The following is a 17962-nucleotide window of genomic DNA, read 5'->3' as shown; positions in this document are numbered from 1 at the left end:
ACCCATCTAGATTGTCACAGAGCATCAAGCTGAGCTCCCTGTGCTATATAGCATGTTCCCACTACCTATCTCTTTTACACATGATAGTGTATTTATGCCAAACCTAATCTCCCAGTTCGTTCCATCCTCCCTTTCCCCACAGTGTCCACATGTCGGTTCTCTACATCTACGTCTCTATTCCTGCCCTGCAGATAGGTGCATCTGTACCATTTTTCTAGATTCCACATGTATATGTCAATATATGATATTTGTTTTTCTGTTTCTGACTTCACTCTGTATGACAGACTCTAGGTCCATCCACAACTCTACAACTGACCCAATTTCTTTCCGTTTTATGGCTGAGTAATATTCTATCATATATCTGTACCACATCTTCTTTATCCATTCATCTGTCATTGGACACTTAGACTGTTTCCATGTCCTGGCTATTGTAAATAGAGCTGCAATGAACATTGGGGTGCACGTGTCTGTTTGAATCACAGTTTTCTCAGGGTATATGCCCAGTAATGGGATTGCTGGCTCATATGGTAGTTCTATTTTTAGTTTTTTTAAGGAACTTCCATACTGTTCTCCATAGTGGCTGTATCAATTTACATTCCCACCAACAGTGCAAAAGGGTTCCCTTTTCTCCACACCCTCTCCAGCATTTATTGTTTGTAGATTTTTTGATGATGGCCATTCTGACCAGTGTGAGGTGATACCTCATTGTAGTTTTGCATTGCTCTAATAATTAGTGATGTTGAGCAGCCTTTCATGTGCCTCTTGGCCATCTGTATGTCTTTGGTGAAATGTCTGTTTAGGACTTCTGCCCATTTTTTGATTCGGTTGTTTGTCTTTTTGATATGGAGCTCCAAGACCTGTTTGTATATTTTGGAGATTAATCCTTTGTCAGTTGCTTCATTTGCAAATATTTTTTCCCATTCTAAGGGTTGTCTTTTCGTCTTGTTTATAGTTTGCTTTGCTGTGCAAAAGCTTTTAAGTTTCATTAGGTCCCATTTGTTTATTTTTGTTTTTATTTTCATTACTCTAGAAGGTGGGTCAAAAAGGATCTTGCTGTGATTTATGTCAAAGAGAGTTTTTCCTATGTTTTCCTCTAAGAGTTTTATAGTGTCTGGTCTTACATTTAGATCTTTAATCCATTTTGAGTTTATTTTTGTGTGTGGTGTTAGGGAGTATTCTAATTTCATTCTTTTACATGTAGCTGTCCAGTTTTCCCAGCACCACTTATTGAAGAGTCTGTCTTTTCTCCATTTTATGTTCTTTCCTCCTTTGTCATAAATTAGGTGACCATATGTGCATGGGTTTATCTCTGGGCTTTCTATCCTGTACCATTGATCTATATTTCTGTTTTTGTGCCAGTACCATACTGTCTTGATTACTGTAGCTTTGTAGTATAGTTTGAAGTCTGGGAGCCAGATTCCGCCAGCTCTGTTGTTCTTTCTCAAGATTGCTTTGGTTATTTGGCGTCTTTTGTGTTTCCATACAAATTGTAAAAAAATTTTGTTCTAATTCTGTGAAGAATGCCATTGGTAGTGTGATAGGGATTGCACTGGATCTGTAGATTGCTTTGGGTAGTATAGTTATTTTCACAATGTTGATTCTTCCAATCCAAGAGCATGGTATATTTCTCCATCTGTTTATGTCATCTTTGGTTTCTTTCACCAGTGTTTTATTGTTTTCTGAGTACAAGTCTTTTGTCTCCTTAGGTAGGTTTACTCCTAGCTATTTTATTCTTTTTATTGCAGTGGTGAATGGGATTGTTTCCTTAATTACTCTTTCTGATCTTTCATTGTTAGTGTGTAGGAATGCAAGTGATTTCTGTGCATTAATTTTGTATCCTGCAGCCTTAACAAATTCATTGATTAGTTCTAGTACTTTTATTGTGACATCTTTAGGATTTTCTGTGTATAGTATCATGTCATCTGCAAACAGTGACAGTTTTACTACTTCTTTTCCAATTTGTATTCCTTTTTTTTATTTTTACTTTTATATAATTTGATCTTTAAATTTTTGAATTTTATTTTATTTATTTTTTATACAGCAGGTTCTTATTAGTTATATATTGTATACATAATAATGTATATATATCAATCCCAGTCTCCCAATTCATCCCACCACCACCACCACCCTCCCCTGCTTTCCCCTTTTGTGTCCATACATGTGTTCTCTACATCTGTGTTTCGATTTCTGCCTTGCAAACAGTTCATCTGTACCATTTTTGTAGATTCCACATATATGTGTTAATATACGATATTTGTTTTTCTATTTCTGACTTATTTCACTCTGTATGACAGTCTTTGGTCCATCCACGTCTCTACAAATGAACCAATTTTGTTCTTTTTTATGGCTGAGTAATATTCCATTGTATATGTGTACCACATCTTCTTTATCCATTTGTCTGTTGATGGGCATTTAGGTTGCTTAAATGACCTGGCTATGGTAAATAGTGCTGCAGTGAACATTGGGGTGCATGTGTTTTTTTGAATTATGGTTTTCTCTGGGTATATGCCCAGTAGTGGGATTGCTGGGTCATATGGTAATTCTATTTTTAGTTTTTTAAGGAATGTCCATACTGGTCTCCACAGTGACTGTATCAATTTGTATTCCCACCAACAGTGCAAGAGGGTTCCCTTCTCTCCACACCCTCTCCAGCATTTGTTGTTTGTAGATTTTCTGATGATGCCCATTCTAACTGGTGTGAGGTGATACCTCATTGTAGTTTTGATTTGAATTTCTCTAATAATTAGTGATGTTGAGCAGCCTTTCCTGTGCCTCTTAGCCATCTGTATGTCTTCTTTGGAGAAATGTCTATTTAGGTCTTCTGCCCGATTTTTGATTGGGTTATTTTTTCAATATGGAGCTTCATGAGCTGTTTATATATTTTGGAGATTAATCCTTTGTCTGTTGATTCGTTTGCAAATATTTTCTCCCATTCTGAGGGTTGTCTTTTCGTCTTGTTTATAGTTTCCTTTGCTGTGGGAAAGCTTTTAAGTTTCATTAGTTCCCATTTGTTTATTTATGTTTTTATTTCAATTACTCTGGGAGGTGGGTCACAAAAGATCTTGTTGTGATTTATGTCAGAGAGTGTTCTTCCTATGTTTTCTTCTAAGAGTTTTATAGTGTCCGGTCTTACATTTAGGTCTTTAATCCATTTTGAGTTTATTTTTGTGTGTGGTGTTAGGGAGTGTTCTAATTTCATTCTTTTACATGTAGCTGTCCAGTTTTCCCAGCACCACTTATTGAAGACACTGTCTTTTCTCCATTGTATTTCCTTGCCTCCTTTGTCATAGATTAGTTAACCACAGGTGCGTGGGTTTATCTCTGGTTTTCTATATTGTTCCATTGATCTGTATTTCTGTTTTTATGCCAGTACCATATTGTCTTGATTACTGTAGCTTTGTAGTATAGTCTGAAGTCAGGGAGTCCAGTTCCTCCAACTCCGTTTTTTTCCCTCAAGATTGCTTTGTTTATTTGGGGTCTTTTGTGTCTCCATACAGATTTTAAGATTTTTCATTCTAGCCCTGTAAAAAATGCCATTGGTTATTTGATAGGGATTGCATTGAATCTGTAGATTGCTTTGGGTAGTATAGTTATTTTCACAATGTTGATCCTTCCAATCCATGAACATGGTATATCTCTCCATCTGTTTATGTCATCTTTGATTTCTTTCATCAGTGTCTTGTAGTTTTCTGAGTACAGGTCTTTTGTCTCCTTAGGTAGGTTTATTCCTAGGTATTTTGTTCTTTTTGTTGCAATGGTGAATGGGATTGTTTCCTTAATTTTTCTTTCTGATCTTTCATTGTTAGTGTATAGGAACGCAAGAGATTTCTGTGCATTAATTTTGTATACTGACACTTCCCCAAATTCATTGATTAACTCTAGTAGTTCTGGTGGCATCTTTAGGATTTTCTGTGTATAGTATCATGTCATCTGCAAACAGTGACAGTTTTACTTCTTCTTTTCCAATTTGTATTCCTTTTCTTTCTCTTCTCTGATTACTGTGGCTAGGACTTCAACAACTATGTTGAATAGTAGTGGCAAGAGTGGACATCCTTGCCTTGTTCCTGATCTTAGAGGAAATGCTTTCACTTTTTCACCATTGTGAATGATGTTTGCTGTGGGTTTGTCATATATGGCCTTTATTATGTTCAGGTAGGTTCCCTCTATGACCACTTTCTGAAGAGTTTTTATCATAAATGGGTGTTGAATTTTGTCAAAAGCTTTTTCTGCCTCTATTGAGATGATCATATGGTTTTTATTCTTCAATTTGTTAATATGGTGTATCACATTGTTTGATTTTCATATACTGAAGAATCCTTGTATCACTGGGATAAATCCCACTTGATCATGGTGTATGATCCTTTTAATGTGCTGTTGGATTCTGTTTGCTAGTATTTTGTTGAGGATTTTTACATCTATAATCCACAGTGATATTGGTCTGTAAATTTCCTTTTTTTGTGATATCTTTGTCTGGTTTTGGTATCAGGATGATGGTGGCCTCATAGAATGAGTTTGGGAGTGTTCCTCTGCAATTTTTTGGAAGAGTTTGAGAAGGATGGGTGTTAGCTCTTCTCTAAATGTTTGATAGAATTCACCTGTGAAGCCATCTGGTCCTGGACTTTTGTTTGTTGGAAGATTTTAAATTACAGTTTTAATTTCATTACTTGTGATAAGTCTGTTTATATTTTCTAATTCTTCCAGGTTCAGTCTTGGAAAATTGTACCCTTCCAAGAATTTGTCCAGTTTTTTGTGGTTGTCCATTTTATTGGCATATAGTTGTTTGTAGTAGTCTCTTATAATCCTTAGTATTTCTGCGGTGTCAGTTGTGATTTCTCCTTTTTCATTTCTAATTTTATTAATTTGCATCCTCTACCTTTTTTTCTTGATGAGTATGGGTAAAGGTTTATCAATTTTTAAAATCTTCTCAAAGAACCAAATTTTAGTTTTATTGATCTTTGCTATTTTTTCTTCATTTCTATTTCACTTATTTCAGCTTTGATTTTTATGATTTCTTTCCTTCTAATAATTTTGGGTTTTCTTTGTTCTTCTTTCTCTAGTTGCTTTAGATGTGGGTCTTTTTCTTCTCTTGTGTTTCCTGCCTAGAAAAGTTTCTTTAGCAGTTGTTGTAAAGCTGGTTTGGTGGTGCTGAATTCTGGAGCTTTTGCTTGTCTGAAAAGCTTTTGATTTCTCCATCGAATCTGAATGAAATCCTTGCTGGGTAGAGTAATCTTGATTGTAGGTTTTACTCTTTTATCACTTTAAGTATGTGCTGCCACTGCCTTCTGGCCTGCAGAGTTTCTGCTGAAAAATCAGCTGTTAACCTTATGGGGATTCCTTTGTATATTATTTTTTGCTTTTCCCTTGCTGCTTTTAATATTTCTTCTTTGAATTTAATTTTAGTTAGTTTGATTAATATGTGTCTTGGTGTGTTTCTCCTAGGGTTTAACCTGTATGGGACTCTGCGCTTCCTGGACTTGGGTGACTATTTCCTTTCCCATGTTAGGGAATTTTTCCACTATAATCTCTTTGAATATTTTCTCAGACCCTTTCTTTTTCTCTTCTTCTTCTGGGACCCCTATAATTCGAATGTTGGTGCGTTTAGTGTTGTACAAGAGGTCTCTGAGATTGTCTTCAATTCTTTTCATTGTTTTATCTTTATTCTGCTCCTCATCAGTTATTTCCACCATTCTTTCTTCCAGCTCACTTATTTGTTCTTCTCCCTTAGTTATTCTGTTATTGATTCCTTCTTGTGTATTTTTCATTTTAGTTATTGTGTTGTTTATCTCTGTTCTTTAGTTCTTCTAGATCTTTGTTAAACATTTCTTGTATTTTCTTGATCTGTGCCTCCATTCTGTTTCCGAGATTCTGGTTCATCTTTACTATCATTACTCTGAATTCTTTTTCAGGAAGGTTGCCTATTTCCTCTTCATTTATTGGTCTTGTAATTTTTTACCTTGCTCCTTCATCAGTGACATATTTTTTTGTCATCTCAGTTTTTTTTTTTTTTTTGATGGGTGGGATTGTGTTCCTGTCTTACTGGTTGTTTGGCCTGAGGCTTCCAGCACTTGAGTTTGTGGGCTGCTGGGTACAGCTGGGTCTTGGTGTCGAGATGAGGACCTGTGGGAGACCTCACTGTGATGAATATTCCCTGGGTCTGAGGTTTTCTGTTAGTCCAGTGGTTTGGACTCAGAGCCCCCATCACAAGAGCTCAGGCCCCTTCCCCAACTCGTGAACCAAGATTCCACAAGCCACGCAGGTCTGCAAAAGAAAGAAAAGAAAATAAGGAGCAGATCAATAACAGAGTAAAAAATAAAATAAAATTAGAAAACTAACAGATATGTTAGAAAAAAATAAAAAATAAATAAATATATAGATGAAACAACAACCAGAAGGTAAAAGAGAACCACAATAGAAAAAGACAGGAGGAAAAAAAAAAGCCAGAAAAGGCCTTGCCTGTGTGTGGCAGGACTTAGGTAGGGGCGGGGTTTAGGCGGTAGGCAGGGCCTATGCTTCAGACCCAACAGGGCCATAAAAGGCACTGGGAGGGGTGGGTGGTGGCGCTTAGGCTTAGCATGGTAGGAGGGTCCAGCAGTGCCTCTAGCCTTGGAGGGTGGAGGACCAGGTCCAGGACCCCAACAGGCTCCCTGGGTCCAAGTGGGTGGGGGAAATGCTAGGTCTGTTCCCCCAATTCTCCTATCCCAGAGGGTCCCTCCCCTTTGGTCTCTCTTCTTCTTCCCCCCCCTCCCTCCTATGCCCCTGGGACCCACGTGGCTGGAGAGGGCCTAGGAAGGCAGGGGAGCAGACCCAGAAGCCCAACAGGCTTTCTGGGGCTGAGTGGGTGGGGGAAACGCCTGTGGCGCTTCCCCTGATCCTCCGGTCCTGGAGGTTCCCCTCCCATCTGCCTCTCCTCCTCTTCCCCCCTCTTGCCTCTCTCCTACGCCCCTAGGACCCCCATGGCCAGAGGGTGTCTTGGAGGATGGAGAACTATGGCTGGGAGCCCAGCAGGCTTCCCAGGGCCCAAGTGGGTGGGGTAAACACCCTCCGTGCCTCCCCTGATCCTCCATCCCGGAGGGCCCCTCCCCTTCCGCCTCTCCTCTTCTCCCCCTGCCTCCCTCCTACGCCCCTAGGACCAATGCGCCCTGAAAGGGGCCCCGGTGAACAGAGGACTTGGCCAGGGAGCCCAGCAGGCTTTGGGGGGCCCAAGAGGGTGGGGGAAATGCCCGCGGTGCCTCCTCTGATCCTCCGATCCCAGAGGGCCACTTCGCAACCACCTCTTCTTTTCTTCCCCCCATTCCAGGACCAATGCAGCCAGAGGGGGCCCTGGAAGGCAAAAGACCTGAACCAGGACCCCAGCAGGCTTCCCAGGGCCTGAATGGGTGGGGGGAACGCCCTCCACACCTCTGCTGATTTTCCAGTCCTGGAGGGTCCCACTGTCTGCCTCTCCTCCTCTTTCCCTCCTCCCTTCCCTCCCTCCCTCCTTCCCTCCCATGCCCTTAGGACCCACAAGGTCAGAGGGGGCCCTGGAGAATGGAGGACCAGGCCCGGTAGCCTAGCAGGCTTCCTAGTGCCCAAGTGGGTGGGGGAAACGCCCTCCGTGCCTCCCCTGACCCTCCAGTCCCAGAGGGCCCCTCCCCATCCGCCTCTCCTCTTCTCCCCCCGCCTCCCTCCTATGCTCCTAGGATCCACATGGCCCAGAGGGGGCCCCAGAGAACAGAGGACCAGGTCTGGGAGCCCAGCAGGCCTCCCAGGACCCACTTGGGCAGGGGAAATGCTAGGTGCACTCCCCCCTGATCCTCCAAGCTCCCAAAGGTCCTGCCAGGCGTGGGAACCCCTCCCATCTCCCAGCCACCCCTCAGGGGCGCTGGTCCTGTCTGGCCTCCACTTCTCCTCCCCCTCCACATCCTACCTGGTTGCTTGGGGTTCCTCCCATTTCCTTGGGTATTGAGGTCCCCCACCAGCATCCAGCAGGTGTCCTAGTTGTAGGGAGACATGAACTCCACATCCTTCCATGCTGCCATCTTCCTAATGTACTCTTTAAGCAGCAAAATAGAATAAACAGCACTATTAGTTTCTATTCTCTCAATAACGGTCTCTCTCATCCCCCACATGTGGCTCTTCTTTTGACATAAATGGAAACTCTTAAACATGGAAAGGGAGGTGTATTTTTGAAAGAGTGTGGTTTCTTTAAATACTTATGAATAGAATTCCAGTATAACAGATATGTTGTTTTAAGAAAACAAAAATATTTGTAGAGTTTTTACAATGCACCAGCCACTGTGCTAAGTATCTTACCTTTATTAACTCATCTAAGCCTTATATCTCTCCCACCACCAGCATCACCCATACAGATAAAGGATCTGAGTCTAAACAAGATTAAAAGAAGTAGCTGGTGGTGAACGCACCTATGAGTGAGTTTAACCCAAAGGCTTTGCCATTTCCATGTCATCCTGCCTCCAAAATTAGATATAAACAAGGAACTAACACTTATCGAAGAACTTTTGTGTGCCAGACACTATGCTAGAAAATATATTCACGTTTTGTGTTTAATTTTTACAGTAACCTAGAAAGGACAGTATTATTATTATTCTATTTTAGGAATGAAGAAACATGCTTAGAGAGGTTAAGTAACTTGTGCAAGATCACACAACTTGTAAAGTGGGAAAATGGATATTCCCATCTAGTCCTTTTCTGAATCTACTACATCAGTCCTTTTTAAACTTTAATATATTCAGGAGTAGGGCCTGAAATTCTCTATTTAGAACATGCTCCTAGGTAATGACAATAATAATGTTCTAAGGACCACAATTTTAGTAACAAGTAGTTACTCATGCTGTCCTCCTTTGTGAGATTTTATAACTCCTGTAGGAAATAACCGTTTGAGACCACCAATAAGTCACTTATATTTAAATTTTGAAGTTTGAATAAAAAATTATAAGTTTTTTCACAAATAAGTTAAATGTTCCCAGGTCTAAGACTACTTAAGGACAGGTGGAGACCAAAAACAGAGACATAGTAAGAGATGGAGACAAAATTTAATGCAAACTATGGCACAGTGGCTTAATATCCTATTTCTTTCTCTTTTATTCCCTTATGTCGAGGGTAGTGTGAGTTAGCTTAAATTTCGGTACTACATTTCCCTAATTATTGATGGAAAATTCAGAACTGTGGACAGGCTTTTATTTTCTTTTGTATTGCTACTACATCATAATTCCTTGCGTAATTTCACCTGCTCTGACATCCATCTTCTTGCCAACCTAAATGAATCCTGGTTTTTACCATCATTATGCCCAATATAAAGACAGAAGGGTGGGTATCTGACCTTGCATGTTGCTACAATCTATGTGAGAGAGAAATATTCTTCAGGAATACCACTTTTTCAATTTTAATACTAAATCAGTAAAATTATCATAGATAATAAAAAATTGCCCTTTGTTTCTTAATAAAAAATGTCAAGTTTCAACAATGCAATAAGAAAAATCCTGAATTTTAAAGCTTTCATGGCATTGCTAAGAAAATAGGCACACATGATACAAATGTAAATGTATAAATAATGTATAAAGATTGGAGTTTGGGGTAGTAAATTCATGAATTTGGAATCTAAACAATGGTCATTAATATTTTGGGTAAGTTTACTTCCAAGAAGTATAGATTTATAGTTATGCACCATTGGCATAGATAAATTCATAGTCTCTGAATTTTAAAATGAGAGTAATATCTTTAAGAGAAGGAAGACTCTTTAGAATAGAGCTGACTATGGAAGTATAATCCTATTTGATAAATTTGTTAATATAAAAGTAGCTATGTAACAAATTTGTTTTCAGCATGAAGAGGTTAGATCAAGTCTTCTCAAGATTGGTGGTGGAAGGATCTTATAAAAGCCAGAGCATCAGTGTCTGTCTTAGGGTAGCCCTGAAGCAACTGATCCCTATTGTGCTTCTCACTATTGGCTAGACAGATCATCCTTTGTCATCTAAGTGAATCCTCACAAAACTCTGAGGTGGTAATTATTATCTCCACATCACAAATGAAAAACAAAATGGAACCAAACTAAACACAAAATATAGACCTGGAGAGGTTAACTAAATTCCCCAAGTTTGCATTTTAAATTCCTAAGTGGAATAGCCAGACCTGATTTCAGATCTTTCTAACTGCAAAGCCCCATATTCTTTCCTGGCTTTTTCCTGCAGGAAAACAAACAAAACCTTTTATAGATAAGGCAGATATGCCTTTGACCGATATTTGAAGCTACATTTCCGTAAGTTGAATGCCTTGGACATCATTGAGGGCGGAAAATTAACCTGGGCTTTCAACCAGGGAACCATCGTGAAAGATATGGCAATGCCTTCATTTTGCTATTTGAGAGAGCTGGCATCTGGATCTATATAACCTATCCAGTCTGGGAGGGAAGAAAGCAAAGCGTAGCCAAATGAGACAAAATGAAAAAAGCATTAAGATTCTATAATGCAGGGTAATGCTCTCCTGGAAACAATGTATTTTACCAGAAATTATGTGATGAGAAGACATTATTTTTGTTGGTCCATTCACTTACACATTTATTAATTCATCATTCTCTTAGCAATCGAAGAGCTCATAGTAGTAGGTTTGTGCAACTATATGTTGTTATTGATTTTGAAGTACCTTTTCTTATGAAAAAATTAATCCAGAGAAACTAAGCAGAATAAACAGCCCAGGTATTGTGATTACCATTTTACAGATGAACATGCAGACTTTGAGACATTAAATAATGTCCTAAAAATCACAACAGCTACTGAGTGTTCTTGGCACAATTTAATTTCTTGTTTGAAATTGAATGCTCTTTCCATGATTTCGACCTAGTTAATAAGCAAGATACACAACTGGTAATAGTATAAACATAATTGTATACTGATTGCAACATCCAGAGATAATTGAAATCAAAGGTATTTAAAAATAGGTATATTTCAATGAGGGCTGGTGATAAAGTTCCTTTTCTGAAATAGTGAAAATACAGCTCTCTTTTTTAAATGTCAGTATTAATTTTCTAGCACTTTGAGGCTATTTTGAGTCCTCATTTCATTTTTTTGATGCTTACCTATTTGCATGATTTTCACCGTATTTTTTTTACACATGTTTTTTGCATGTTATTCTTTCTCATCATTTCACAGTATTCCATATGTATTTACTTTGCCTTTTGCTATTTTCCTTATTGCTTTAAACCTTTATTTTTTCAATCTTTATCATAAGATTGTTCTCATTTTTTCCACTGTAATTTTGTCTAGATAATGCAATAGTCAGTCTTTAAATAGTAATTTCAGTAATCCTGATCTTGGAATCCTAAAGAGGTTAGTTAGATATTCATACGCAGAAAAACATTTTTCATTCCTTTGTTTTCTACCATAGGATCTATAGACATTTAAAATGAATCCTGAGTGGTTGGTAATGAGCTGCCCAAAGATGGATAATATTAAATAAAACTGTAAGAACTTAAATAATAGGAGGCAGCACCTAACTTAGTTATGAGAAAGAGTTTTTAATATTAGCATACTGTAAACACTAAAAGTATAATACGTGACATTTTGAAACTTACATCTTCATTTATTATTACTGATACCAGCCAAGGAAAACATGCCTCTAGCTATCTCAAAAGAAGATATAGGGGGCTTCTCTGGTGGCACAGTGCTTGAGAGTCTGCCTGCTAATGCAGGGGACACGGGTTCGAGCCCTGGTCTGGGAAGATCCCACGTGCCGCGGAGCAGCTAGGCCCGTGGGCTACAACTACTGAGCCTGCGCGTCTGGAGCCTGTGCTCCGCAGCGAGAGAGGCCACGATAGTGAGAGGCCCACGCACTGCGATGAAGAGTAGCCCCCGCTTGCCACAACTAGAAAAAGCCCTCGCACAGAAACAAAGACCCAACACAGTCAAAAATAAATTAAAAAAAAAAAAAAAAAAAACCACAAATGAGTTTAAAAAAAAAAAAAGATATAATTAAAAATCAAAAAAAATCAAAAAAAAAAAATCAGTCATGGACATTATTAAATATAAATAGGAAAATTCAGAAAATTGCTCTTTCCTGAATAAAAATTGCTTAAGTATTGTGGAATTTTTGTGTTAGGTTTTTTTCTATATTAGGACGTATTCAATTTAATATAAATCTGAATCCTAGAACATCTCCAATGAAAGCTAAATATAAAGCCCTTTTTGTTTTTTACTTTACTCAAGTTTTGTGCTATAGAAATTTTCTGTTGACTTCAAGGAAAGTTTAGATTATGCACAGAGAAATGAAATTCTGACTTAATAAAACATCTGTATTACTTCAACTGATTGCTTAATTTCTTATTAAATAAATATTACAAATGCTTATGAAATTCTTGTGTGGGAAGTATACAAATTTAAAATAGAAATTATATCATTACATTTTTGAAATTTCAAGACTGATTTCCTTCATGCTTAATTGTTTATTTCATTGAAAATTCTTGTTACGATTTTTAAAATGTTTTGCGGAACTGCATTTTTCTTTTAAAGCTTATTTTAATAGGAAGAATGCAACATTAGTCAAAGAAAATAAACACACATTTTAACTTTAATAATAATACGTCATTTTTTCTCATTTAATTCTATGTCAACTGGTTATTTTTTCTTTTCTTTCAACAGGCTGAGATAAATGACCCAACTGATCCTTTCACAAGTTATAGTACAAAAGTTTCATCAAATGTAGGGGATGAAAATTTCTCCAAATATATAGGATGGCGAATTGCCAACATACTTTCCAAACTATTCTTCCCTTCCACTGATACCTGTGTTCTTCCTTTGAAAAAACCATTGATAAAACGGCACCAAATGAAATATCTGAACAAAAAGCAGGATTCCATGAAGAAGAGAGTTCTACAATTTACTGTAAGGTAAAGTGAAGCACTATTCAAAATAGTTGTTATTCTAACATATTCCATTTTGGAGTTATATAAGTTTTATATAATCATGTGCCACATTATTTAACTCAGTTTCTCTTTTTTAATTCAAATCTTGGCTCCACCACCTCCTAGATATTTTATCATAAGCAAGTATTCCTTTCTCAGAAAGTATTTCCTCATGCTTAAAATAGGTATTATTATGTAATATAAATCAATGTTTTAATAAAGTGAAAGCCTCTCTTCCATAGTGACCTACATTTGCCTAGTTTACCCCCATCTCTCCCTATCATTAAATGCTGTGTATCCTTCCAGCATCTATAAAATGTCAATATAATAAATTATAAGTATATTTAAAATTTTCTCTCCATTTTCCACTATGGTTTATGGATTTTTAAAAGTCTTTTTGGGAAAGTTCTTTTCATTTCAAGATTAAAATGTCACATTTCTCCTAGTACTTTTAAGGATTCATTTTGAACACTTTAATCATTGGTCCATTTGAAATTTTTTCTGGTATGTGGTGTGAGGTATAGATCCATGTGGCTACTCAATTGTCCCAGCAACATTTATTGAGTGATCTATCTCCCTTCAATATTTTTCCCTGATTTTAAATATCTTTATCAAATACGAAATGCCCATTTATTTTCTTTTTCTATGTTCTAAAATAATTTCAATATTTTGGAATTATCTACTCTTTTAAGCTTTGGTAGAATTTCCTCTTAAACCATTAGTACCTTATAGCTCTTCTAAGGGTAGTTCTTTGTCAAATTCTTCTGTTTCATGTGGCTCTTGGCAGGGCTTATATTCAGCCATAATGTGCAGCTACAGCTGGATTCCATTCTTACTGTTTGAGGCCCCTGCCATAAAAGTATCTGGAGTATCAGTCCTGAATATCGGTCTCTTTAGATCTTTCTCCTTCTTTTTAAGTCAATTTTAGCAAATTATGCTTTTTTTAAATATTACATGTTTTATTCCATTTTTCCGAATTTTTTGGCCATAATTGAACAAAACAGCGTCTTAAGATTCCTTCTGTTTTCTGTTTCTGTGGTTATCCCCTTCCCCTTAACTAATTCTCATTTTGTGTATTTGCATTTGGTCCCTTTTACGCTTCTTAAGTAGTTTGTTTGGTATTTTATCTATTTTATATTATTTTTTCGATGAACCAGCTTTTGGATTCTAACTCATGTATTTTTGTTCTTATGTTTATGAGTCTGTTACTACTTCTTTTCTTTGATCTGTTTTGTGGCTTACTTTTCTTGAAGAAGATGCTAAATTATTTGGGAAGTTTTCTTCCTCAGCATTTGCCTAACTCATTATCTGAGTTCCAAAATCATGTGACTGTTGCTGCCCAAAGGTGGACTTTAGTGCAGGGGTAATAACTGGGTGAAACAAGGCGAGGAGGAAAGTTTTCCTTTTGTGCACACAAATAGTCAAGAGAAAAATAGACACATGCTTGAGAAGAGTTTGACACAGGCTTAAGCATTTATTCAAGAATTCTAAAGCCAGTGAGGAATATATGTAGAGCTGAGATTAAGGATCACACAGCCTGCACTTTAGTAGTCTCATGTGCGGTGCAGGAATAAATAGTATAAAAATGTTCTTCAGCATGTGTTATAAATATCTATAAAATTGCAATATGTTCAAGGTGTAATGGAAAGGCCAGCTTTAAATGTTATGAGTATTGAGATTTACTTTTGAATCCCCAAATGTCTGCTGTACATTTTCAAGGACCGCAGACACGGAAGAAAAATCAGTCTGGGACCACAGAGAGGACAGTGTACTTTGGTTTCTCATCATGGCCAGTTAAAGGAAAAGATAGAAAGAAAGAAACTAGAAAAATAAAAGAAACGGGGTATTGACCAAAGGAGATTAAAGAAACAGTGGGGGAAAGGGTAAATAGACAGTAAAAAGGCAGCTGGAGATGAATGATGCCCACTGGGACACAGAAAGGAAGGACCTAGAGAGATAGAGATAAGGCGACATATTGGGAATGCTTAAAATAGCAGAACAGAGAAATAAATGTTAGGAGCAGAAAGACAGATGAAAGAGATCAAAAGGAAAGGGAGAAGATATAAGTAAGGGGAGAGACATACTGAGAATGGAAAGTAGAGTGGAGACATATGCACAGGGTTTGGGGACAGGGGTAGAGAATATGCAGGGTCAGAGAAGGAGGCATAAGAGGCAAGGGGTGGGGTTAAGACCCAAAGAGTCCTGTAGGTTTTGAAGGATTAGTATATGAGATTTCTCCTCAGCCTACGGTTCATTACATAAATGAGAATCATCCATCACTGATCTTTAAAAATGTTACCTTCTTATCCATTTTTTCACAGCTCATTACAGCTTCTAGAAATTAAACTTAGGGTCTCTGGCTTGAATGAGAGCCACAGCAGCACAGCAGCCTGAGCTTCCCTCTAGCAGAAGTCCCTCGGGGCAGCCCAGGGTGACTTTCACATTGCACCCTTCCCGCTGTAGAGCATGGGAACTGTGCCCCCTGGAGTTGTGCATATTGCCAGCTCCAGTCAGGGGTGAACTGATCCCTGGCTGCAACAGATGTGAGTGGAATAGGGCTAGAGCTCAGTGACATCAAGACAAAGGCTAGGTCAGTCCTGGTTGAACAGTCTCTACTGTCTGTTTGGGGTACGGGATAGACCTGCTTTTAAAAAAGTTGTTGAAAAGCATGTTTAAGCTTTAACTTTAACTTTTAATGCATTGAAAAAATGGCTCTGGCTCACTAAACATTAACTGTGGGAAATGTTGTTTCTTCCATTTGCTTGATTCCCCATCTAGTCAACAATCCCGTAGCTATAGCTCCTTTTGTCATTTCTCCACCTCCTCCCACGTCCAGGTCCACAGACTGGAATTAATGCAATTAATGAACTTCTGAGCATGGTGGAGTCCTATAGGTAAAGCACAAAGACATAATTTAAAGCCCACTGTATGCTTAGCTCTTTTTCACCTTTTAAAGGTCTTCTTGCATAGGGTCATATCACCAATTTCTTATCACGTATTCCTAGAAAGCTCCATTTTGTGTTTTCATCAAAAAGCAATGTGTAAGATGGCAAGAAGGCCAACATTTAAGGACTCCTACAGAAGATGGGGCACATTTAAGAGGCAGGAAGACAGGAAATTTAAGATAATATGTTTCTCTATTGCCATGGAGCACTAAAGTGTACCTATTTCAGTGTGAAACTGTGAACATTTACCAGTAAGGAGAAAATAGGAGCTTCCTTATTGCTGAAGCATCCACTATATCTGATGACCTAGCACTTTTTCCCCAAAATATTTTTCTTCACTTGTGTTTCTAGCCTGTAAAATTCTCTCAAAATGGGAATTCTTTCTTTATATGTTTATAAATATATATATTTTGCTTTGAATGACTTGCAGATCTGACCTCTTTACAAAATTTTTCAAAAGAAAATTCATTGTTTTGCTTCTGTACATTGAATTTTTGGGGTTTTGCTTTTTAGTGGGACATGCTGTTGGATGCATGTTCTTCTTGCCCCTCAGCATTTTTTTAAAAAATGAAAAAATCATTATGTTTCTTTACTATATCGTAAAAACTGTAGCCAAAAACCGAGGCATAGTATACTTCTACTTCAAAGCATAGTTTTTTCCTTTTCTCTCTTTGTCAGTAAAACTGTCTTAAATTTACCTTAAGGCTGAGAATTCAGAACTCTGAAGATCAAATTTTCAAAAACCAGTTTCTACATCTACACTTTTTGGCTTCTGAGGTTTCTTGTAAGTGTATTTTCTAAGCTTATGCCTTGGATCCCTAAAAACTCACAAACAACTAATTATTTGCATACATGTAAAGACTAGGAGAATATTAACTTAAAACTTTATCTCTGATTAGGCTTAGTTTGCTCACAAATTTTATGTCAGAAGACTTCATTCATAAGACCAGCACTTGGAAGAGAGCCCAGCTGAAACAAGCAAGAACGGACTGAGAACATCTGTAGTCATTCAGGCAGGACATTTTACATAGCTGACTTCACAACAGGGAGGTCGTACCAAAGGCTACTGTGTCTCCTATGAATCCTCCTTTATAAAAGGAGCCAATTCCAAGGTAGTGGAGCTAGGGGTAGCTAACATTTGCTGAATGGAGACGAGGTGGGGAAAGGTGGATACCACAGTGTCCCAGGAGATAGGTTTTACTGGAAAGACCAACAGTGAGCAGCAAAAAGAGGCACGTGGTCCCCATTTCTCATTTTCTCAGTGGGAGGGATGCTGGAGTCTGGGCAAGCAACTGGACATTAAACTAGATTTGCGTTTTGAGGGGAGAGACACTGCATGACTGCTATTCTACATTCTTATAATGTAAGGGTGAAACTGCCTTCTCAAGGAAGAAATAAACATTTTGGGCCCAGTTGCCGAGTCACCTGAGGTGGGTGGGCATCAGCTGGATAGGGATGCTAGAAATGCCAGGTGCTCAGGACTTGGAGCCCTTGGGAAGTGGTCTTAATGGTTGTAATAGGAGGCCACTGGGCTCCCTGGGGAGTTGGGTTTACAACATGGGAGATGCTTAGGACCCCTAATTCTAGCTTCCAAGTTGCCGGGCAATTCAAGATGAATCTCCAGTGTTATAGTCAAACAATTCTGTTTGCCACCCTACATGAGTACATTTTATAAACAAGGCACTATGCTAAGCACTACCCTTAGATGTAGATTGATTATTTTATCCATTTTATAGATTTTATATATCTATAAAATCTCCATCTTGTAGATATGAATACTGAGAGGTTAAGTAATTTGCCCAAGAATTTATAATCATTAAGTGCTAGAGTTTGAATTTAAACAAATGCATTCTGACTCCTGAGTCTACTATGCTGATGTCTTTCCCCTCATGTGGGACTTCATGTGATGGTAAAGCCTTGAGCAGTTGTTAAAAAAAACTTATCTTCAAGTCATAAGAAAAGACTTTTTATAAGTGTTTTTTTTTTCAATTTCTGTGTCTCGATTTTCAGAACTTGACTTTGATTAAGGAACATTTTTTTCTGGGCTCTGCATCTCTCTAGCTAATATTAGGAAATCTATGTCAGAGGAGGCACTTTCCATTAAGTAGTATGATTTTTAGCTAAA

The 17962-nt window shown here is 38.0% G+C and overlaps 1 protein-coding gene across 1 annotated transcript in view; it reads left to right on the top strand.

Annotated features, from left to right (window-relative positions):
• The window catches only part of TMEM232 (transmembrane protein 232), a 275976-nt gene that overhangs the window by 113526 nt on the left and 144488 nt on the right, over positions 1–17962 (top strand). Inside the window, exon 12 of the mRNA XM_068534862.1 lies at positions 12630–12877. Coding sequence (XP_068390963.1) covers positions 12630–12877 — 248 coding nt within the window. The remainder of the gene's footprint in view (positions 1–12629; positions 12878–17962) is intronic.

The sequence above is a fragment of the Eschrichtius robustus genome, chromosome 2, assembly GCF_028021215.1.
Source record: "Eschrichtius robustus isolate mEscRob2 chromosome 2, mEscRob2.pri, whole genome shotgun sequence".
Classification (NCBI taxonomy): Eukaryota; Metazoa; Chordata; class Mammalia; order Artiodactyla; family Eschrichtiidae; genus Eschrichtius; species Eschrichtius robustus.
This window is presented reverse-complemented; position numbering and strand designations above follow the sequence as displayed.